The 25,358-nt window shown below is 38.5% G+C and overlaps 1 protein-coding gene across 2 annotated transcripts in view; it reads right to left on the reverse strand.

The window, feature by feature from the left end:
• Positions 1-25,358, reverse strand: part of ANKRD44 (ankyrin repeat domain 44) — a 295,892-nt gene that overhangs the window by 92,233 nt on the left and 178,301 nt on the right. For both annotated transcript variants that reach the window (XM_087435544.1, XM_087435543.1), the window contains exons 8-10: positions 25,126-25,338; positions 16,721-16,799; positions 7,940-8,054 (exon numbers count right to left, since the gene is read on the reverse strand). In XM_087435544.1, coding sequence (XP_087291670.1) covers positions 7,940-8,054; positions 16,721-16,799; positions 25,126-25,338 — 407 coding nt within the window. The remainder of the gene's footprint in view (positions 1-7,939; positions 8,055-16,720; positions 16,800-25,125; positions 25,339-25,358) is intronic.

Consider the following 25,358-nt stretch of genomic DNA (forward strand, 5'->3'; position numbering starts at 1 on the left):
AGGCAGCCTTCTGATGGTAGTGCTTTTTGCCTTCAGAATTAAATCCCCCTCCTCTTGCCCAACACCTCTCCTGGAACAAGGGCCCAAAGCCGTATGCTGAGTTGTAGTTCACAACAAACAGCATCATCGGGAGGCTCCTGTGTACTTTTAAGCATGTATAATGTTAGTGATCACTTTTCATAACACCTCATTATATTCAAATAATATATTTCCGATTTTGTAAATCCTCTGCATAACACAAGCAAGTATGTATATTCATACCTGCAGATTAATTACGCAAGTTCCTTCTCCAACACAAAGCGGCCCGTTTTCAGATTCTATGCTTCATAAAAAAACACATATGATTTGAATTTGTTAAGCTTCAGATACACGAATTTTGTTTGCTATCTCAAAAGGTATTATGATGCGTGTGATTGTGAAAGCACACACATATGGACAGATATTTCACAGTATTCGGTGTTCTGCAAAATCGGAGTCTGCCAGCAATTAACCACCTCTCTCATTCCATGAAAACTTCTTCCTATTTATTGGTGTATTTGCTTAGTCTTCCCTCTGCTCGTTTTCCTTTCCCTACATGGAGATTTCCAACCCAGTGTATATAATAGCTGGCATCCATCAAGAGACGCAATTTGCCCGTCTTCCGGGCAGTGTCGTGCGGAGGAGAACTGCTTGTAATTGCCTCTCTCATCATTTACAAAAACAATTCTGAAAAGCAATTGCATCAGTGACAACCTTGATGCTCATGAAAAGGAAGAGGGAGTTGGGGAATGGGAGAGGAGCTTTTCTATTTATGCTGCTATTTACATTGTTCTTTCTTGATGTGAGGGAAACAGCAATTTTTTAAATGTATGACATGTTTTAAAAGCTCCTTACTAAATGGAACTTTAAGCTAAGGGGATTTTACCTACCATTATATTTGTTTTGGGAGGCTAAGGCGAAAATATATGATTAAATGTCTCTGAATATTTGCAAGAGGAAAATAGATAGAATATTTTCCAGGATAGTTTTAAGTTTCTGAAAGAACATGCCTGAAAGCAAGGATTAGATTTCTCAAGATTTATTTGAGGCTTCTTCATTCATTCTTTATATATATATATATATATATATATATATATATATATATATATATATATACACACACACACATAAATACACACACATATATATACACACACACATATATATACACACACACATATCTATACACAAATATATACTATACAAAAATATTAATATATTAAAAATTTATATATAATATATATTACTTATATATTATATATATACATACATATATACACATATACGTATATATACACAGTATATAATATAAATTTTATAAAGATACATAAAATCTATATCTTTATATAAAATGATCCAAGCAAATGAATTAGAGAAAATAGCATCAAACTCTATAAGAACCCAATTAGGAAAAACACAAAAAGTATAAGTGATAGTATAACAGTAACAGTATTGTAACATATTCCATAAACTTCATCATCAATTCTTCTCATCAGCCTTACCACCCTAACACCACCATCTTTAGATAGTTCATCACACTCTACATTAGCTAATTATTTTGTTTTATTCTCTGTTACTTATAAACTTGAGAAGATAAGGGAGGAAGAACTACTCTAAAAGGTCTAGCAAAAATTCTGTTTGATATATATTTTTTATTCCATAGTTAATAAAAAGTCACTACCTCAGTGTAGGTTTCAAAAACATATTAATTTAGATTCAAGTACTATTGGCATTTGAACTTGGATATGATGCTATGGTTCAAATAGGAAGACTAAATATCAGGCCAAGATTGGAAAGAAAATAAAGGTAGAATTCAGAATCTCTGAATCAATTCAGAAATGATTCATGCATTTCAAAAAAAAATTACTCCTTTATTGTTATAAAATAAGACTACTTATAAAGGAAAAGTCATAAAACCATTAGCAGGAATATTACGGTTTGGCTGTCTCAGGCCAATAAGAAGGACCACCCTTACTTTGTCAGGTACACATCAAGGGAGATCAAGAAATAAAGATGTCAGACGACCCTAAACTTAACAATGAATAAATTACAGGAGAGAAGAGACCAATTCCAGTTAAATTGCTACATTTATTTGACCAGTCATAAAATTAATGGAACACATTTGTATTAGCTATTTCTAATTTAGCTGTTAGCTGGCGCCTCCTACCCAGTTATTTCAGAATAAATTAGATCAGAATAAATTGTAGAGAGCTATCCGAGGTGAGCAAAGGGCATCTGCACCATTACAATATCAGTTCTTTCAAGCTTTCCCCTTGGCACCAGAGAGACATGGCTGCCCCTTCACACCCAGTCTTTTCTAGAGCCTCCCTTAGGCCATATGGTAAAGAACACTGTGGTTAAGGTGATGGGGTCAGAAACTTTGGCTCTGAGTCCAGTTTTGCCACTTGTTAGCTATTTGATCTTCTGCAACTACATAATGATTCCCTCATCCAGAAAATAAAGATAATAAGAGCATTGATCTTAGAGAGCAATTGTAAGGACTAACTGAGATAATGCACACAAAGTGCTAAATTCTAAATTCATGGGTCTAGCCCATGGTGAGCCTTTACCATACGTGTTAGTATTATTATTGTCCTTGCGATTATCATTAGCTTAGTCCAGTAATCGGCAGCCTGTGAGTTTTGAAGTTGTAATCAGGTTGTGCTTCCTTAAAATCAAATATGTGATTCCTTAAAAGCCAAGATGAATTGTGACCAGCTAGCATTTCTGATATCTTTCTACGCTTCCAAATCCTTGACAATCCTGATCTCACAGCTCTCCTATGGGACGGGGGATGGGTTTGTTTTTGCCCACTGAGTGGGCAAGAAAAAAAATTTGATGATTTTTGATCATCAAATGATTTTATAACTCTTACCAGATTGATCAACCCAAATCAAAGAATCAATTTCTTATTAATTTTATCTATGTCATTCCAAGTGTTTATCATGCACCCCTAAATTATAGGTATTTAGGTGTAACTGACAACAACAAGGCCTGGTCCTTGCACTTTGCAACCTACAGAGATTTTCAGGGGTTCCTTTTGAATCAAGCCCAAACATTAACGCAGCTTCTGGACCTGGCTGTTGCTTAACCTATGTGTATTCTACAATCTTGGTGAACTTCTGTCCATTCTTCCTGGACGAGCCAGGCTCCGTCCTGCCCCCAGCTTTTGCACATGCAGGTCCCTCCACCTGAAACTTTTGTATCTTTCTCCCCTGCTCCTCGCAGCCTTTGTCAAACTAGTGCATCTCTGGGGGTTGCTGAAATATCTTTGGGCTTCAAGAGATCTCTGTGATAATTTTTAAATTGTCTTTCCTTTGTTGATAATCTAAAACAACTGGCATAAAAGCATATTTTGGTTCATCTGAACGACCACCTCATCACTACGTACCTCTGCCAAATTGCAGAGCCTGTGTTTGTCCTTAGGATCACATGGGTGCTGTGTACTACTTTAACTGGCAGGGGCCAATGAGGAAAGAATAAAGGTGGTCTTACAGACGAATGATGTCTGAGCCTGGGGGGGGGCCAATGAATGCAATACACTGAGCCTTCTGCATGCACAAAACTTGGCAGTAGTTTGAATAAAGGCTTTTGTGCTGTGTGACAAGTCCACTGTCCCACCACTTTGTTTAAGCCACTGCAAAACCTCCACTCCCGCAGTGTGAACTGAACTCCAAGAGTCAGCACCTTAGCCACCAGGACCATCACCCCATGCCAATGGGGATTTAATCTTGGCAAAATATGGACTATCACATCATCCATTCCATAGAGAGGCAGCAAGCCTCGTGCTCAGGAGCTGAGGCTCCAGATCCAGATGGCCGAGGATGGAGTCCCATTTCCACCCCTCACTAGCTCTGTGACCTTGGACAGGTAACTGAACCTCTCTATGCCTCATTTCCTTCACCTATAAGACGGCGATAATCACAGCACTTACCCCATGGTGGTGTCATGACAGTTCAGTGTAACCCCTCAGAGTGGTGCCTACCATGGGTAAGCCCTCACGAATGTTTTCTGCTATTGTTAACCTGTGCAGTTAGCATGAAAGTTGTTTGTAGGTATTTTGTAATGTTTTTGGATTTATTGATACATTAGAGTCAAAAGCCTAAGGAGTTTCTATGTAGTCTTAGGTTTATACATATTCAAGTAACACTATAATAAAAATAATTTAAGTCTAAACTTGGGATCTGCAAGACTCAAAACCATGACCTAACTCCTCGCTATCTGTCCTGCAGTCTCCATCAACCGTCACTCTTCCTGGAAGTCCCCCTGGCCCTGCTGTGTCCCAGATATGTTCTCCTGTATCCTGGTGGCACCCGGCAATTGTTCTGGTATCACATTTGGCAAGCACGATCGAAATTGCTTGTTTAATTCTTGCCCCCGATCGATTATAAATTCCTTGAGGGCATGGGCCTCTGTAACCCCAGAACTTGACACAGTGGGTGACACTTAACAGGCCTTCAACATCTAGGGAATGAATGAATGTCAGAACCAGTGGCCTGCATTACTGCAATACCCTGATTCTGCTGCAGCTGAGGCTGAATAAGAAGTGAGAGCATAACTGGTAAGGTGGAAGACAGATGAAAATCCTAGACACAAGGGCCCCGATCCTAAAAACATTAAAGAAGAAACACCAAAGGGCTTGACACCATGTAAAGTGGCACGAGCACTGAGTCAAGTGCAGAAAGTTCTCTGACTTAAAGTTCAGAGAAACAAAAAGAATAACACAGAACATTCATTAAGGCCTGAGAATAAGATTCAAATAAATTCATAAGAAAGTAATGACCGTAAAACTTGTCATATAGAGATTTTTTAAAATACATTTGGCTATATTGTTTATGAATGAAGATAGGTTATTTTCATAAATGCTATTTGTTGGTTTACTGATTTATAGAAGGAAAGGCCTGCTTTCCTCCTCTTTAATAAGCTACCCTACACGGATCTACAAGGAGTCCAGAGAACAGTGATTTTCTGTGGGTTTTGTAGCAAAGTTAATCTTCTCCAACTCTCCTCCCCCTCATTTTGATATTTTTTCCTTAGGTGACTCCCCCCTCCATACACTATACACACACACACACACACACACACACACACACACACACGGTTGCTGCCTAATGAACCGTTACTGAAGGGAGCATTCTTATCCCCAGATACGTTGTGACAAAAGAAAGTAGGACATGGCTCTTTGAGGCTGGGACAGTGTTTCCTTCCTCGGGTCCCCAGGACACAGCACAGCCAGTGAAAGGAAAGGCTACTTGAACAACAATGCCATTTCTAAGGCACTTTTGCCACATGGTGTGTGTTTGCATAAACTGAAAGCAAAATAATTACAAGGAAATAAGATTTGCGCTTATTGAGTTAAACATGTTTTTTTGGAAATTTTAAGTAAGTACTGGGTCCAGTTTATCCTTCAAATATCCTTCAAATAGATTCAAATCTGAAAGAAAATCAGAAATTCATGGTTGGCTAAAACTCCCCAAGTTACCCAGAGCTGAAAGAAAAATACCACTGGAAATATTAACACATCACAGGTGAGGTTGGTCTGTGCCTAGACATTCTACTTCTGCTGAATGAACACTGAGCGCTTAGGATCTCCGGCTTTGGGTAGCCACGATCCGGTTGGGAACTCCAGAATCTGGTACCAGGCTCCTGAATCCTCACACAGTGCTCTTTCCACAAAGCTGAGCCCTCCTTTTTCACCTTGCAACGTCCCTGTCAAAAAGATCCTTTGCCTTGAACCCATTCCTTTCTCTTCTGAAAGGAGACCCCCCACTGCTCTTACTCTTAGTCTGCATCCCCCTCCTCTGTCCGCCCTCAGCCTTGTCCCAGCCCGGGCCCTCATCTTTGCTTCCCTGGACATTTGCAAAAGGCTGCCCAGTGTCTGTAGTCTGGACCACCTCCAATACGTCTGGACTGCTATCAGAGCGATCTCTCTTACACGCAAATGGGATCATTAGACAGAACCTACCCTACACACACTTATAATTCTTTAACAGCTTCCCAATGCCTCAGAATGGAGTCCAACTCCTTAGAGGACACACAAGGTCCTTCAAGATGTGGCCCTTCCTGCCTTCCCACCTCGTTGCATTCCCCTCCCCTCCCACATCAGATAATCAAGCCTTAGGAACCTGCTTTCAACACGTTCACGTGGTCGTGCCTTTGTAAATACTGTTTCCTCTTCCTGGAATGTCCTTCCTTGCTTCCCCCTCTATCTTTTTACCTCACACCTTCTGTCCACCTGTCAAACTCCTTCCTTCCTTTTGCTGAACTGTCACCTAATTTGCGGAACCCAGAGAGCCAGTGTTTCCCTGACTGTTCCCACAGCCTGGCCCAAACCTCATCATAACAGACCTCAAAACTCTGCAGTCATCTGCTCTGGCTCTTATCTCCACCGCTAGACTGTGCGCCCAGAAGGTGACTGCAACCCATCACGCCTTCCCTGGACCATCTAAATTTAGGCTTATTCTCAAGCAAGATTTTCAATTCTGTTGCACAACACTTGGCAAATAAAATAGAATTTCTAATATTACACTGCCCTCATATTGTTCTTCCCCTGAAAATTTACGTATTGTTACCCATAGTCTCTGTGATCAAGGCTAAACTCTTTATTCAGGCTTTTAACTCTTTAATTTGGTTCTACTACATATTATTAAGTAACAAAATAATAGTTAACATTTATTGATAGCTTACTATGTTCTAGGCACTGTTCAAAGAGCTGTTAACATGGATTACCTTGTTTAATAACCTTAGCAGATGTATTTATACAACTCATACTCATGTAGATCTTAACCTAGACGAGACAGCTTTACAGGGAATTAAGTCCTTTAATCCTCATAACGAACCTATGAGTAAGTACTATTTTTACTCGCATTTTTCAGATGAGGAAACCAAAGCACAGAGAGCTTGAGCAACAGGCTCAAGGTCACACAGCTCACAAGCAAGGTAGCTTGGATTGGAACCCAGGGGATGCCCACAAAAGCCTGGGCTCCCAACCCACGACATGATACTGCCTCTGGACAAGCACGGCCCCATCACACCCTGTCTGCTCTGTCAGGCCAAACTTTTCCCGGAATGGTACTCTTTTCATCCTTTGTTCCTGCTTTCCTGACTGCTTGGGATGTCTGTCACCCTCTGCTCTACTCAAGTAATTCTCATCCTTCAAAGTCCACCTAAAACTCACCTGCTCCTTGAAGGCTTTTCTGAAAACTCTGGCCACCTTTGAGCTCTCTCCCTCCTGCCTACACCCTACAGCATATATGGTCCACACAAAACATTTTGCCACTTAATACCTGTTTCATTTAGAACTTTATTATGTACTATCTTGCATGGTTCTTTCTCTTAAGTGGGCCTTGGGCCTCCAACAAAATTATGAGCTCCTAGAAGGTACCAACCAGGTAGGTAACTTACTTGTGAAATTTCCCATAGCACCCAGCACTGTGACAGACTCATACAGATGTTTATGTGTTCTTGTTGAATTGAAGTGTAAAATGAAGTCAGGTCCCCCTTCACTATGCAGCAGATTTACTCAATTGTACCCTATAATTACATTATTAAAACTGAGCAAGCACCCTGAATAAATTCTGAATTTGCCCAATTATGTTTTATTTTTCCTGCTTAACTAACATTGAATATCAGAAAGAACAGAAGAATATTAGAGAGCAGAATTAGGAATAAAGTTCAAGTCTCCTTAATTAAAACCATTGAAATAGGTCTCTTTCTGTTATAGCTGAAAAATAAAATTTGTTCTTCCTTGCAACTGTCATTAAAAGTCACTTAATTTAGTTCAAATTTAATCTGTGTTTGGCATAATGGTACAGGTCCACCTTAACTTGGATAAATGGGAACTATCCACTGCATGGCAGAATCCCTTTGGCGGGATTCCCATACGTAGCAATTATTCCACCATATTTTTGCAGTAACCTACTTGGCTGTGTCAGCTCCGCTGGTTATTAAGGTGTTAATCAAAAGCTCATGACCGTATCTTGCAGCCACATGGAGAGGAGTGTTGCCATCCTTATCCACACAGTCAATTTCACCTCCTGAAAGAGATGTTTTAATACAGGATAACATAAGGATTCAGGTTGATTCAGATACTAGGTTCTATGCTAGTCACTCATGTTGACCAAATGTTGATTTCTTTTCTACTCTGTGTGCATCTCTGTTCCCTCTGAAGTAGCAGTATTATTAAATACGCATAGAGGGAAGTCTATTAGAAACGCTTTTGAAAAATCTTTCCATAACGTCTTATTTAAGGATCTGAAATCTTACAGCTAGATTCTTGCTCTGAAGGAAGAATGTAATCAAATTCCATAAAATGTAATTCTGAAGACACACTCAATTTCAATTTTACCTGCTGAATTAAAGACCTGTGTAAATCTTACACCAAAGCATAAGATCCAAAGGGAATACAGAGTTCAGGAAAATATCTTACGTAGTTTGCTTATCTAGTTTAAAATACGAGGAGTAAAATGAGTAAAAGCATAAACTATGAACTGAAAATGTCTATATTTATAAAACCTATCACATTAATCACCTACAGTCCTTTTAATAATATAGTATTTTCATCTTATTTGGTTTTATTTTGCCTTCTTTATCCCCAACTTTTTATTTTACTACATTCCTTTCTTTCTCTCCCCGTTCTGTATATATATGTAAATATAATTGGTCTATTTATTCATTTATTCGAGGAGGCATTTAAAAATAAATTAGATATCATGACATTTCATCCCTAAGAACGAAAACATTCTCCCATGTAACCATAATTCCATCATCATATCCAAGAAATTTAACATTGATACAAAAATTTTATGTAATATACAGTGTATACGCCAATTTCTCCAATTGTCCCAAAAAATGTCCTTTATACCTGTTTCTTAAAAAAAGCCCAGGATCCAACCAAAGATTCTGATAGCGTTTGGTTGTCATGTCTCTTTAGTTTCCTTTCAACTAAAACAATCCTCTTGCCTTTTATTTATGTATTTGTTTATTTACTTTTAGCCTCTCATGTCATTGATATTTCTGGAGGCCAAGCCAGGTGTCGTGTAGAATGTCCGGCATTCTGGAGTTGCCTGATTATTTCCTCACTATTAGATTCAGGCTAAACGTGTTGGCAAGAATACCCCAGAGTTGATGTGTACGTCCCACCGCCTCTCCTCAGCACACACAGAAGGTTATGCCATTACTGGATGATGCAAAGCTTGATTTCTTCAATGGGTACAGAGTTTCAGTTTGGGAAGATGAAAAAGTTCTGAAAATGGAAAATGGTGATGGTTGCACAACAATATGAATGTACTTAGTGCCACTGAACCGTACACTTAAAAATAGTTAAAATGGTAAATTTTATGTTATGTATATTTTACCACAATAAAACAGAGGTTTGATTACTTGGTTAAGGTGATGCCTGCCAGCATTCTCTATTGCAAAAATGCCTTTTCCCCTTTGTAATTAACAAGCAATTTGTGGGGTGATACTTCAAGACTATGCGAATATCCTATTTCTCAACAAGTTTTCTGTAACGATTTTAGCATATACAGGGAGTACTTCCTTCAAAAGTTGCTAGAATTCTTTATTCTGTGTCCTTATGTTACCAATTTAATACACACACTGTAGCTAGGTTCATTTCATTCTGTTTGTTTTCAAAACATTTACTGGGTTTTGATTTAATTTAATTTTATTAATATGCAAAACTTTTACATTTTTCAAAAGTCAAAATTATATTTTTTAAAAGCCTCACTCATTTCTATCCCTTCCACTTCTTCCTCACCCACATCCTGCGGTAATCATTTTCATTACTACTGGTTTATGCTTCCTGTGTTTCTCTGTAAAAATAAGCACATAGACTCTTTTACACCTTGCTTTTTTTTTTTTCACTTAACAATAGATCCTGGAATTTGCTCCTAGAAATCACTTTTTGGAAATATCCCTCGTTTTTGAACAGCTTTACTGTTCTCCATTGCATGGATGTACTAGTTAATACACCAGTCTCTTATGGTGAGCGTTTAGGTTGTAAATGTTATTTTGCTATTATTGGGAACACTGCAGTAAATAATCTCATGCATATGTTGTTTCATATTTGTTGAGTGCTTTTTCAGGGCAAATTCCTAGAAAGGGGATTTCTAGGTCAAAGTGTAAATGAATATGTGGTTTTGCTAGATTTTGCCAAATTTCCCTCTGTAGGCACTGTGCAATTCTGTACTTACAGCAGCAACATCTGAGCATGGCTTTTCCTCTCAGCCTCGTCAAGCTGTTGAATATCTGCCCACTGATGGAGAATTGGTGTCTCAGTGTAATTTTCACTTGCATTTCTCTTAGTAAGGAAGTTGAGCATCTTTTCATATATTGAAGGACCATTTGTTTATCTTTTCCTATAAATTATTTGTTCATTGTTTTTGTCCATTTTTCTAAATGTGTGTGTGTGTGCGCACGCGTGCGCGTGTATGCATGTGTGTGTGGTCTTTTATTCCTTGATTTTTCAAGGGCTCTTAAAATATTTGGGAGATTACCCTTTTATCAGTAATACATGTTGTAAATATTTTTCCCCTAGATTTTCATTTGCCTTTGGTGTTTTTCCTCTAACAAATTTTTTTTGGTAATGTATCAGTCTTTTCTTTTGAGTTAGAAAGCTTTCCCCACAATCTGGCAATAAAGAAATCAGCATGTGAAAATATTTGCAACATGTATTACTGATAAGTGGGTAATCTCCCAAATATTTTAAGAGCCCTTGAAAATCAACAAATAAGGAGGAATCAAGCAGAGGGAGGAATGGGGAGTGACTGCTATTGGGTATGAGGTTTCTTTTTGGGGGTGATGAAATGTTCCAGAATTAGATAATGGCGACAGTTGTAAAACCTTGTGAAAATACTAAAATCCACTGACTTGTATACTTTAAAATGGTAACTTTTATGGTATGTGAATTACATCCCAATTAAAAAGGAAGGGCCTAAAGAAAGCTGCAGGAGAAGGTGAGGAAGTAAAGGAGAGAGAGCAGACCAAGAAGAAAAAAGTACATAGTGTGTACTTGTACTTATGCAAGCTAAGATGCACTTCTACTTTACTAAAGGAAGTGGCTGAACTCTCAGATCATGCTCTTAGCTAGTAAGTATTTTAGAGTAGGCCTCATTAGAAAATTTTGTTTCACAAACTATTCTACATATTTCCCTCAAATCTTGAGCTTTATTCTCATTATCAATTATATTGAACTAAATGAAGCCGATATTTTAAAACTAAAATATACCATTATAAGAGTAGTATATGAATACTACTATGTTTAGTTTGAGAATGTAAAGATTATATGAATGGCTTAGATCAATCCAGAAAGATACTATACACTTGTTTTACATAACTTATTTCTGATTGAGAAAGTAATTTTCTCTTTGTAGAAAATTTAGAAGATGCAGTGAAATACAAAGAAGAAAAGAGAAGTCATCTATAAATTCACTGATTATCCAAGATGGTCAGTATTAATATTCTGGAATATTTCCTTCCATTTGGGAGTGTGTGTGTAGAAATTTCCCATGGTTGATTGAGATCATAGTATAGAAAGAGTTTTGTATCCCACTTTCCCCCTTAATATTACATCACAAACACTTCTCATGTCATTAATTTGTTTCATTAATGTAACTGTAAAGGGCTAGATGACCATTTACAGTATTTAGAGAATTTACTTCACAAGTCTCCAGTTACTAGGCATTTAGGCTATGCCCAAATTTTGCCATTAAGTAAAACACAGGACTGATCGTATTCATTAATAATGTTTATCTACATTTCAGATGATTTCCTTCAGCAACATTTTTAGAAATAGAACTACTGGATCAAAAGTATGAATATTTTTCAGGCCCTTGATAGACACTGGTAAACTGCTTTTTAGAAAGGCTGTGCCCATTTGCTCTCCCCTTTGCAGTATATTTGAGCACTACACCAAAAAGAAGCCAGTGGGAGCCTTCTCAGATCTGGGGAAAGAGCATTAACTTCCAGGCCAAGACACTGTATCTTATAACAGGACCGATATAAAATCTTCACAATAATATCTGCATGGCCCTTCATTCTAAGGAATCTTACTACCATATCATGACCACCAACTCCCTAAGTTTTATTTTCAGCAACCAATATTTCTTCCATCCAGGTACATTGGTAAAACACAGAGTTAGTGAGCAAGAATCTTCGCTACAAAGTGAATACTATCATATTATGACCACCAACTCCCTAAGTTTTATTTTCAGCAAACAACATTTCTTCCATCCAGGTACACTGGTAAAACACAGAGTTAGTGAGCAAGAATCTTTGCTACAAAGTGAAACAATTACCAAATATGTGTAGGCTTTGTAGGGGGGCAAACCCTTTAAAAACTACAATTAGCACATAATGTTTACACAGGACTTAAGATGCTTCACTCTACAGACCCAGACTTCTTTACGCATGTGGAGTTTAACTTGAAAACTCAATCTGCCAATAAATTTGCACATTTTGGGTTTGCAACTTAAGAGCTGTTTACAAAAAGAAAACCCCTCTTTTACTTTGATTGTGACAGAGAAATATAAAATGGCAACTTGAAAACAAATGCTGATCTTTCCTCAAATCTTTGTTTCTGTGGTACAGTAGTTATTTTTAAAACCAGTTGTTCAAATAAATAGATTATGATAATTTCTGTAAAAGTAATAATTACATATCTTTATATATACATTTTTAAATACATAGAAAAATCTAGAAGTTTCGCCAAATTGTCAACAGAAATTCTTGGGATGGATTGCGGAGGCACATTGATGGGGATCATAGAGGATCTCTTTAATGATTTAATTTTATTCTACAGTGAGCATGTACTAATTTTATAATCAAGAAAATAATAAAATTGGTGATTGTAATCTTCTAGGGACTCAAAAGATAGTTCACTATGATCTGAATTTAGAAGTATCCAATTTAGAGCAATCATTTTTATGATTTGATGGTAGCCTTGGGGACAGGCAGCCACCCGGTCTCCATGGATACCTCAGAGCAACCTGGGGTACATGTAACTGTCTAAGAACTGCCCACAGTGGTCGGCCTGGAATGTCCATGCACAGAACTGATCTGGGGAGGCAGATCCCCAGACTTCAGAGAAGCCTCTGCCCTGGACAAACACTACATCACTCCATGTCCTTCCCAGCCAAGAGCCACCAAACCTTTCTTAACAGATGTTAGGGCTTCCATGTTTACCAGCCTCAAATATGCCAAAAATTGGGTAGGGAAAGAGAAGAGTGAAAAATATTAGAAAAGGTGGAAAAAAGGGGCTAAGCTGATAAAGTTTCCTCTTGTTGTTGTTACTATCATTTCTTAAGTCAATTTAAAACTATAAAAATACAGATAATTATCTTCCACATATGCTTCCACATTTGTCACTTAAAATATATTTCAGGAAAACATCATAAATCACTAGAAAAATAAAATAGATACTGTGTATTTGTTATTCAGAAATATATTCTTTATTAACAGAGAACTTGTGGATGAATGAATTTCTATGTTATAGTAACTCCCCAAAGCTTTCCAATATCACTTGAAAATCTTTAAGATTTGCTTGGAATGCAAATTAAATATCTTTACTATTCATCTAAAGATTGCAAGTTAAATGTTGGTAATTGATCATTGATAATTAGCGAGGAAAATAAACATTTGCGAGCTTAGAAGTATGCAGAGTGTGTCAGAAGGGATAATTTATGCAGCATTATCTAAGCATCCATCTGAAATTAGTTTTCCATTGCACAAATAAGAATGGTCATCTTATTAAGTTGCCTTGGAAGAATTGTGAGCCAAAAGGTCAAAAATCTCACAATGAATCATCCTAACTTATCACTTGACTTTTCCTTTTCAAACTCCATTTATTTTTAAAGCTTCTATGAAAAAAACATCAGTTTTGAACTTCTGTAACCTTCTGGACAGGATCTGAGGCAGCTGCCTAGAGCAAACGGCCGGATCAAATGCCTCCTGATGTACTGTATCTCCCCTCATTCTTTTCCTCTCTGACTGTAACAACACAGCTGCAGACGACAAACAATGGGAATGAACAGCACAGGTAGTCTTTGCTTACTAACTAAAAAAAGAAAAGAGGGTTTTTTTTTAATGATTGTCTTACCAAAACTGAATGATTCTGGGAAAAAAAAGTTATTATGAAGAACTAATAACCCTGACTGCAGAGCAGTCAGAGAAGCAGAGAAATGCCATACAAAGCCCAAACACAGAGCGATTTAACGAAACAAACAAACAAACAAACACAAAGAATGTTTCTCAGTAGCATGTTCAGGTGGTTTAGGGAGCCAACTGATGTCCCCATGTGGGACCAGCATTCCGGGTCCTGCTGTGCAGTGAGTCACTCTGGAAGATGGACCCTGGCCATGGGGGTGTGAGCCTCTGGACTTTTCCCAGAAGGAAGCCAACAAACAGGAGGAAAGAAAATGCTTCCTATTCTTCCCCCTTAGGGCATTTTAAAAAATGTCAAATGGAAGAACTCGAAGTTCTGACACGTGTAACGAATGCAAAGAATTATCAGCTGGGAGAAGAGAATGCTAAATCACCCCTTTACAGGGACAACTCTATTCCAAATATAAGTGACTCTTAGAGTAAATAGAATTCAAGTCAAAACAAATTCTTTTAACATGTTATTGTTCATCCAGAGAACACATTCATAAGTGTAGTGGTTGAGAGTTCAGTCTCTAATGTTAGACTGCCTGAGTTCCAGTCTCTGTGCCTCAACATACTTGCCGTATATCCCAACAAACGGGACAACCTCTCTGTCTCAGTTTCCCCATCTCTGAAATGGAGATAATAATAGCACCTCTTTCTCGTGGGTGGTTGAAAGGATTTATGTGGAATGCTTAGCCAAGTGCCTGGCACAGTGTGAACACTCAAGCAATGTTAGCCTTATCATCATACATATTACAGCCACTATATCCTCATCATCTCAGGCCCCTGTATCCTACTCAACCCATAAGCAAGATGCCAGGCCAGCCAAGAATGAGACAGGCTCTGAAACAAGTTCCTTAATCATAGAAGACAAGAGATAGGGTCTCTTTCAGGTCTCGTCTCAACTCAAAAGTCTAGCAAGAATGTGTAGAGAGGGCATGGGAGTCTTCAAGTCCACAGGGATGGCTTTTGGAGAGGTCAAAGCAGCCAGTAGCACTCCCAGCACTGTTGTAAGCACATTAGCATGACACAGGGGAGATGGGTCACCGCCTTGATTCAAAGCAGAAGGCCAGTATGGTCTGGTCCACAGGGATGCACCTGTAGGAAGGCAGTGCTTACAAGGAGAAAAACTGTTCTTTCTCTGATCTGGTGACTGGACTTGAAATTGCTTTAACAAGGAACAAAGCTTTTGATGCCACAGAGCTAAGGCCCATTGATTAAATTCACATTAAATCTTTAAAAATGGATATCAACTATATCCCTAGTTTTGTTTATTTTTAAGGCAGTGGACACTGTTTCTGGAAAAAAATGAGAAATACAGTGGGATGAAGAAAGTGTGCAAAGAAGAGACGCTAGGGTCACTCCCTACCTCCTCTTGTTTACTTCAAGCAAAATAAAATAATTATAGTGGGCTTTTCAATAACGTGAATGTCAAAGGCATGCCATACACTTCAAATTAGAATTAACGGATGTTGTGCAGTTAACTTCCATCTTACCTTTCTTTGCTCACTGGAAACTTATTAGGATTTCTTTTCCCCTATAGTTTCACTGAAATACTTATAAATTTCCTTCACTTTGCTGCAGACACTTTGCTTCCTCAGCATAATTTCCCTGGCTGGTCTTCCATCCAAATGTCAAATGACTTCTTGGTTTTATAATTTGAGTGCCTAAGACATAACTTAGTACCACTAACAATTCAAGTGTATGTTGTCCAAAAGTCTTATAGATGAGAAAAGGATAGGTCCAAGAAAATTGACTAATGCCAGAATTTTGAGAAGTAGAAAAGTAGAAATGTGGGTCAACTAAAGATAGTTTAGGAACTACTGAATTCACCTGTAATGTCAGCATAAAATCTGGAATAAACCTGTTTTTTTTTTAAATTGTCTCTAAGATTTGCTAAGATAACAGAAGCTGTGCCGTCAAGGTCAATGCACTCACAAGACGCCAGCCATGACCCAATAATGGTGACGTGAACCCTGATGTGAGGGGACACTCCCCAGTTCTTCGGCTACAGTGACAACCCGATGGTTCAAGTATATCTTTGTTGTAAATCTGAAAAATTACTGGATTATGTGACTTTCTAAGGTTTCTATGAAGCCTGTGATTTTTATGATCCTTTATATCATGTACTTACCTGCTTTTCCTCTGAGTCACCTCATTTTTCTTGCCTTTGCTCAAGGAGCTTAATGAGTTTTAACTTAGGGAATGAGAGTGAATTCTAAAATTTAAAAATAACTCAGATTTGCTGCTAGAAAACGTATGATCCTTATTTTTATTAGTTTCAGAGTGAAAAGTGCAGGATCTTGAGCCTTATAAGTATATCATTTCCAGTTTCAAAACTACATGTTCATTGACTGACTGGGAATTGACTGTGAAACTTAGCGGCTTTATGTTCTCACTCTAAGCTGGACGGTGATGAAACATTATGAAAGGACGGTGTAAATCAAGGCTTAAACTCTAAAACAGAGCATAATCTTTCACCTTCAGATGAGTGACAACCAAACTCAGTCACACCAGGAAACTATTCAAACACCACCACTGGGGAAGAATCTCTTACCATTCTGAATGAGGGTTTGTGACCGCGTGAACCTTCCGTGGACAGCTGTCATGTGCAGTGGACTTTTACCATCTTTACTCTAAAAAAGGAGAGAGAGAGAAACAATGGACCAGTTTCAGACATCAATCTGAAACATCCCTATGGACACTGCTGGCAAAGCCCTGAAAACATCAATTTAAATATAAAAAAAAAAAAAGTATGATAAAAAATCACAAGAGGTAAAAGATAATTTTGAAAACAAAAAATAAAGTATATATGATATCTCAAGTTACTATATAACATCACATTTTAAAGAAGCTTAGAAAAGTGAAAATTATTTTAGAGAAGAAATGCGAAATTTCTAGTTACTCTGACAATTTTTAAACTGCCCTGTTTCAAACTGAAGCAGTCATCCAAAATGTTTTTTCCTCTCCTGTGATCTAGTGATGAAGAGTTTCCTTCGAGGTCTTTTTTCCAACTTTTGTCTACAGGACATGAAAAAAGACAAATGCTGTGTTAACTTGTTTGGCCTTGTTTGACCTGAAGTTGACAAACTGCTATAAATCATTGCAATTCTCAAAAAGTGACCTGGAACCCGCCACCATTCCCTACATTCTAATTCCATAGAAAAACAACACTTCTGATTGTTCCAAAAGAGAAACACTTGCTTCACTTAACTCATTTGAAATCACAGGACGGAGACATGCAAGGGTTTAGCAAACTGCCATTTTAATGATCACCTGGAAATGTGTGAGGAATTTATACATGTCTTTATTATTTAGATATAAATGATAGAACTCGCTGGCACAGATTAAGGAAAAACATGGAAAATGTACAGAATCTACATACTGATCATCCTTATGCCAAATACCAAAGTCATACACATTTAATTAATAAATAGTTATTTACAGAATTTCTTCTAAAAATAGTAATACTCAAAAGAAAATATTACTGTTATTTTAGACCAAAAGTATCCCCAGTAGAAAGAATGTATTCTTTGATTTGAGTATTGTAAAAATAAATAAATAAAGACGAAGTCTATGTAACTATTATTTTTCTAATTCTTAGGAGAAACATTTTCCTAAGTCTGAGGTTAAAATATAAGATTTCAAAAATGCAAGTTCATTTTTGTGACAAAACCCCTATACTTATACTTTAAAATGCCTCTTTTTAAAAAAAACTCCACAATGGAAAACAAATAATCACTTATACACTAAGTCTTTTTCTGAGCGAACCAAGGACTACCTGCATCTGACTCACCCGGGGTTCTTGTCAGAAATGTGAATTCTGTGCCCTAACCCAGAGCTACTGAATCAGAATTGAGGTAAAAAGATCCTCATTTCTAACTTGCACAGCACACTAAAGTTTAGGAGCCCCTGCTTTAGACTGTGGGCTGGAATAGCTTCTGAAAAAACAAGGTGTTTTTTTTTTTAATTTTATTTATTTATTTTTTTCCCCCAAAGCCCCAGTAGATAGTTGTATGTCATAGCTGCACATCCTTCTAGTTTCTGTATGTGGGACACAGCCTCAGCATGGCCGGAGAAGCAGTGCGTGGGTGCGTGCCCGGGATCCGAACCCGGGCCGCCAGCAGCGGAGCGCGCGTACTTAACCGCCAAGCCATGGGGCCGGCCCTAAAAACACAAGGTTTTAACAGAAGAATTTTTATTATATCCTGTTAAGTCTATTCCTTAGAAAGGAAGAAAGGACTTACACACGATCTGTGCAAAGGGAAGAGTCAATCAGAGCAGTAACTGTATCTTGACTGAAAAAATAATCTTTTTAGTGAAAGGTTCTCAGGTAAATGGAAAAAAAAAAAAGAAATAATAGGATCTTTTCTCTTAATCATATAATCTTATATGATTATAACCTGAATCAGAAAAGATTGAGAAAAGAAGATGGAAGTAAGCTTGAAGCTTTACTGAAATAATATTTTTAGAGGAAAAGGAGCAGCAATCAAGAGAGTGAGGACTCCACAGCATCAATGACCATGAGGCACACAGTGGAGAAGAGCTCCTAAAAGCTGTCTGATTCCAGAGCCTGGGGCTCGGCTGTCAGAACTGTAGACCTTTCAAAGGACTGAAAAGCCTGGGAACTACTTAGGAATAAGGATTTAAAACGTACCCCCTCCAATAAAAAAGTGATGACAGTCCAAGACTGTTCAGGAGAGAGAAAACAGAAATTGCAGAGTTGACATTAGCTTGTCCCTAGGTGGTGCTATTTCTTTAAATTTTGCTCCAATATTTTCTCTTAAATTTAATACGAAAACATAACTAATTAGCATTTAGTTAAATATATACAGAGCCATAAATATTTTAGTGTTTAGACAATATCTTTATAAATATTTAACTAAGCACTTTTCCATGCCTAGAAAAGAGCTTAAAGGCGTCACCAAGGAATAACCACCAACCTGGTGGTCACTCCCTAAACTGCAGCCAGAGAGCCAAAGCAGAAGTAACCAGTTTCTAGGGCGTGCAGTTTACAAGGGTGGTCACATTTCAGGGATAGCAAACACCACACCCTTTTCTCTCTTGGAGTGCCTGTGCATTTGGTAAGGGACAAATAAATAGAGATGACGAAATATAGGTAAAATGCAAAGGATGGCTATATGGTCAGTGATGATACTTGCTTCAGATCTCTCTTTGCAGATCTTTGCCTGGGCTCATCCACCATAGAGGCCAGGCTTTAGCTGATTTTTTTTCTTTTTCCCTCATAGGGATATGGGTGGCAGGAGGTGGAGGAGGTGGGGACAGGAAGCATTAAGAGTATCATGGCAGCCTTTTGGGGGCAGCTTTATTTATACGGTATGGGTATAAAAATAACATTATTTCAAAAAGCCATTGAAAAGCAATGAATATCAAAAGGTAATACTTTTTATTTAGCCTTTACAAGTTAGAACTCAGAATATTCAGGTTGAGATGAGGGACCTTACTGAGTTAAATTATCTGCCTGAGAAATTTTTTATGCAGGGGGACTCGCTGCTGTTTCTAGAACTTCAGACAAAGATAAAACACTCCTTGTAGTCTCAATGGACAGAATATGTTCAGTTCTCTCATTTATTCAAAGCTTTGCTTTATATTTTTTTTTCTTAATTTCTAGTCTCTTTTAAATTTCTAGATGCATTTTCCCATCAGATTTAGGGCTTGGAAAATTTTGTTATTTTGAGAATTTGTTTAATTAAGCAAGGAGCTCTTCTATTGATTTAGGCATGGTTCAGCCATAAGTCAGGAAGGAAAACTAATGAGGATTGAGAACATTTTATGACAAATGTTTGTACTCTTTCAGGGCAGAATCAACATTGTCTGTGGAAGGTTAATCCTTGAACTAAAGGGAGTGCTTCAATTTTCTTGACCACCATTCTCCTCAGAAATCCATTCATGCTTTTCTTCTACTCCTAATGCCTTCTTTCCTCATCCTCCAACATCCCATAAACCTTCCCTAAACGTACAGACATCGTTACTCCCCAGGACCTTGAAGGCATTGTGTTCTCTGCGGCATGGTGCCTCCTGGAGTCACGCAGCTCAGCGGCCCAACTGGAGGGCAATGAAGCCTCTATAGGACACACTAAGGCCAGTCTGAGGCTTGGGGTGTAGGGGGGCAAGATACGGTCAGAAACTCAATAAGGGCTTCCTAGTTCAACGGAAGCACAATCTAAAACCCCGGTTTGAAAAAAGCCAACGTACTTCTATACATGGTCCAATTCTTTTTAATAGTTCTAAAGACCGGAGATGGTACAAGGTTAGCTCAGACATTCATTCCTCTCTTTTCCTCACTTCCTCTCTGAAGTTCCAAGTGCCACGACCTATCACTACTCACTCTTGCCTATTCCAGTTTTCACTTTCAACCTCTGCAGTGCAACCCAATCTATAATTTGGTCCTGGTGTCTATAAAGAAGGGAGCTGTTCCACTTCAGTAGACGTGGGATGGGCTTCAGCTCTGGTGTCTTAGGGCTAAATGATCTCAGGGCCCACGGACAGAAAAGAATTGAGACCATGGGCAGGCTGACTGTTAGTGACCAGGACGTAGGTGCAGGAGGTAGGTAACCCAGGCAGTGTAATTTCTGAATCTTTCTTAGCTGTATCCAGCATGCTTATGTGTTTAGTGCCTTTTTTAACACTTACTTTGAAGGCTTCCAAAAAGCGCCTTAAGATGCTACAGAAATTACAATGTGGTCTGTAATGGAGAAGAAAAATTATTTCATGTTTTCTCATGCTTTTCCTATTTGCAAAATACAAGTGAACCTTCAGTGGATTATTTTATGAAGTATTGTGTCTTTATTATTTTATCAATTAAACCTTTATCAGTTTTATCAATTAAACGATTAAACTAATATTACAAAGTCAAAGACTGGGCCATGGTCAATCTAAGCAAAATGAGAGACTGTCAAACGCGAGCAGGACACACGTCCTTCCATCTCTCTCCACCATCTTATAATTGCTCATGAAGACATCACTTTTAGTGTTTTGTGAGGATAGAGGAAAACAAAGTGAACATGTGGGTATGTATTGGCTACATTTCAATATGCTATTTCCCTAAAACTTTGGAAAATCTAAACAAATACAAACTGTTTTGCAATCTACAAACACTTTCAAAAGCAATGTGGTGTGGAGTGATAACTTCAATTAGAAAGCTACCTCCAGAGTCAGACAGAATGGCTCTATAGAAATGTTAGACAATCTGTGCATCCAGAAGCATCTGGAATAAGTAAGGAGGATCCAAGAGAAGGAAAACGGAGGATGTAGACAAAGTAGATGAAGGGAGACTGAGGGAGAAGGATAGATGTGATTCAAAATCCCATTTACACAAATTAGATGTTACATAAACCCAAGTCTCAGGTTTTCAAAGTGGTGTTTCTTATAGTCTATGGATGATCAGCAGTCCACAGGAAAAAATTAAATACTGAAATTAAGTAATTATGCTTTCCATGTCCATTTTGTGGGGGAGAAGAGAAGGCTGCCATAAACTAATGCACCATGTATAGTTGAAGCTGCTTACCCAGTCTGAACTGATCACTAGTCAGTTACCTGGGAGAAGCAGGCAGGTGTCCCAGACAGTGGCCTTCTAGCCTCAGTATCAGGTACACTGACAGCATCAATGGGCATGTTTCACAGAGGTAATGGAGAGCATCAGACAACTCTGTGAATTAATTAAGTGGAGGCTGGTGAAGAGAGACACTTTGTATAACTTCAATAATTTTCCTTCCTTTGGAGGATTCACAGAATGTCCCTCAGACACCAGACGTGAAGACAAGTGTCACAAGTCTTGGAGATATTGACAATTTGGCCACCTCCTGCCCTTTCACCATCATCCTCTGTGACTTCAACCCCACACGGTAACTCCTTCCCCACCTTGGTCTCTTCGATGCCCGGGAAGACCTTCCTCTTACCTCCATTTAGGACCTTGGATGGGCTCCCCTTACCGGATCTAGAACTCTGAAATTCTCTTCATCCATCCTACTTTTTCTTTTCTGCCTGCTTTCCACCTCCATGAAGACACCATACTGCCCTCTGTCTCCCTCCTGTCTTCTCTAACTCTTCTTTTCTCACCCCTTTCTCTTGCTCTTCCTATTTCTCCCGATCTAAAGAGTGAAGGGTTCCTGGAGTCCTCCCTCCCTCCTCTCCTCTTGATATGATGTCCTCTCTCCTTGGGTGATCTCATCCTTTTCACCAAGTTTCAACTATCAGCAACCTCTTTGTGAATGAGGCAGCCTAAGTTATTTCTCCTATTCTCTACCACTCTCCCTGATAGAGCATCACATTTTCCACTATTGGTTTTCTCAGACTTGCTGTACCAAAGGCTCAAAATCAGCTTCTCAAAAACTAAACTCATCAGTCTTACCTTCTAAGCCTATTCTTTCTCCTGACATCCCTCCTAAAAACAATAATCATTTATCGAGTGTTTACCATGTGGAGGGCACTGTTCTAAGTGATTTAGTGAGATATTTCATTGAATCCTCACAACACTTCCATGAAGAAGATACTGTTGTTTCCCTAATTTTACAGAAAAGCAAAGTGAGACACACAGAAAGGTCGCTTATAATTAAATAACTACTGAAAGTCAAGGCTAGGATTGGAATCGAGGCAGGCTAGCCCCAGAACCGAACACTTAACCACTAGGCTTCACTACCTCCTTAACCAGATTTCAATTCCTACACTCGTCTTCAACTCCTCGTCTCTTGTCCAACTAAATGCTGCTGATTTTGTCTCTGCAAAGTCCCTCCCTTCTGTTGGCTGTCCCGCTCCCCTGTCCTCATCACTCTCAGCCAGACCAGTTTTACGAACTTCCAGTTCTCCCCTACTTGTCCTCTCTCTAGGCCCGCTCTACCTGAATTTTCTTTTCAAAAGAAGGAAAATAGCTTTTCTTTCTTCTGGATATTAAAAAAACACAAGCTCATTGCATCACAATCAGAAGATTAAAACAAAGATATATCAAAGAAACTAAAAACCCAAATCATAATTTGCCCTCTCTGGAGTAAAGTGTTGCTAGGATATTAGTGTATATTCCAGGTACTTTTCTCTTTCTATGCACACACACAGACACATAACTTTTTAAAATTAAAAATTGGATCACATTTACTTATTGCATTTTAATTTTTTTCATTGATAAGAGTGGGTATTATTAGTCTTTTTGATATTTTCCAATCTTAAAGGCAAATATCAATGTATTTGTATTATAAATGTATTAGTTTGCAGTTTTCGAATTACTAGTAATTTTGACTATTTTTCACAGGTTTAATGGATATTGCATTTTTTCTCTTGTCATCTTTGCCCATATTTTTTAGTAGGTTATCAAACCTTTCTTACTGATTTTCATGATCTCTTTATATATTAAACATATTAACTCTTTGCTTATCATGTATATTGCCGATTATTTTCCCTGAGTTGTTCCTCTTTCAATTTTGTTTTTGTCAGGATTTTTGCTTGTTTCCTTTTTTGTTATTTTGTTTTGTTTTGCCATATAAAAGTTTTAAATTTTTATGTAGTCATATAAACAATTTTTTGCCTTTATGTTTTCTGTGTCTGGTGTTCTGTGGCCAGATTACTGTTTCTAATGCTCAGTTCTGGTCACATGACCTCTATAATGATTAGTGGCCCCCACAGCCTATAGAAGCCCAAACCCCTTAGCCAGTAGATATGCATTCCTCCTTGGTCAGGTCACAGTTTATCTTGTTCCTGGCTCCTTTCTTTTATACAATTTATATTCCATTTAATCACAATAAATTGCTATTCTGAAAATTTGTCCCATATTTACACACTATTAGAAATTATAAGAAAAAATATTAAAAGATTTTAATAGTGAATAGAGAAGGTCATTAAAATAGATTGATCCACTATTCTTGAAATTAAACCTGGGAAATAATAATTTTTCAAAAGCAGAAGCAGAACACACCAGGACTTTGCTTCAGGATTCCCATGTGCCTGGGGGAAGGGACGCTGAGGATGAGTACAGGTCACTTGGTGCAGGTTAGGACACTCCACTACAATCTAAATGCATCCAAGTGATGTAACCCACATCACGCAGGCTGTGTGCATAAGCTCCTCCCGGTTATCTGTTACAGTGAGCTGAGTAGTTACCTAAGTTTTACCCAGAGCTTTTCCTATCCAGAACTCCCAACCCCTTTGCTCATGCTGTTCTCTCTGTCTGGAATGCCTTCTCTCCAATTCCCTCTGATCCCTCCTCATCTCATCTGATATCGATCTTCTGAGTCTCAGCTCAAAAGCAATCTCCATTTTTGATGCCCAAGTAAGAAGCAAGTGTTGACATGAACGCTTTATTACTCTCTCATGCCACTCATCCCACTCTCTCTTGCCTCCTGATTATCTGAGTGCATTATCTCCTTACCATATTGGAAATTCCTTGAGGGCAGAGATCACATCTCATCGTGGAGCACTCCCCCAGTACCAAACAGGGGCACTAGGCAGTTCTGAGTAAGTTTGCTAAATAAAGGAATCACCATTAAGACCTGTTAATGTTACATCATTGAAGCCACTGTCTGGGGTTTACTATAGGAAGGCATCTGAGAAACTCCGTGGAGGCCCATGCCAGGGTTGGAAACAGATCTGAGATCATTAGATTAGGCCATGCTTTTGATGCTCAGCAGCTCTGCCCTATCAGCTCCACATTCACTTCAGTATTAGAATCTGGGCCAAGTCAACATCCCTGAGACCCAGTATTTGCTCTGGAACATTCACTGAGCTACCAAGGGCACATGGGTAGAACTTCAGTGCCTTCCAGCCAGTACCTCCACTCCTGCAGAAACAACACAGCTAAGTTTCTACAGCATCCCAATACTGGATAAGGCTATGGGATTCAAGGTACTCAGAATTACAATTCACTGAAATACGACACAATTTACAGCAGTTGATTTTGCTCAGACAGAGGCTCAATGCAAAGGCATTGAACACTGAGAGAGACTAAGAGTGTCATACCTGGATGTTAACATCCGCCCCATTGTTTACGAGCAGTTCAAGACACAAAGCACCATGTGTGGAGGCAGCAGCAAAATGCAAAGGGGTGAACCCACTGTTGTTGGGCTGGTTCACGTTAGCACCATAGTCGGTCAGCTCGTTGACCACAGCATCCTGCCCGTTGTAGCAGGCCAAGTGAAGGGCCGTGTTTCCATACACGTTGATTTCATCGATCTGTGAAGGAGTCCAACACA

Source organism: Ceratotherium simum, chromosome 9 (genome assembly GCF_057802395.1).
Source record: "Ceratotherium simum simum isolate JZ-2026a chromosome 9, ASM5780239v1, whole genome shotgun sequence".
NCBI lineage: Eukaryota > Metazoa > Chordata > Mammalia > Perissodactyla > Rhinocerotidae > Ceratotherium > Ceratotherium simum.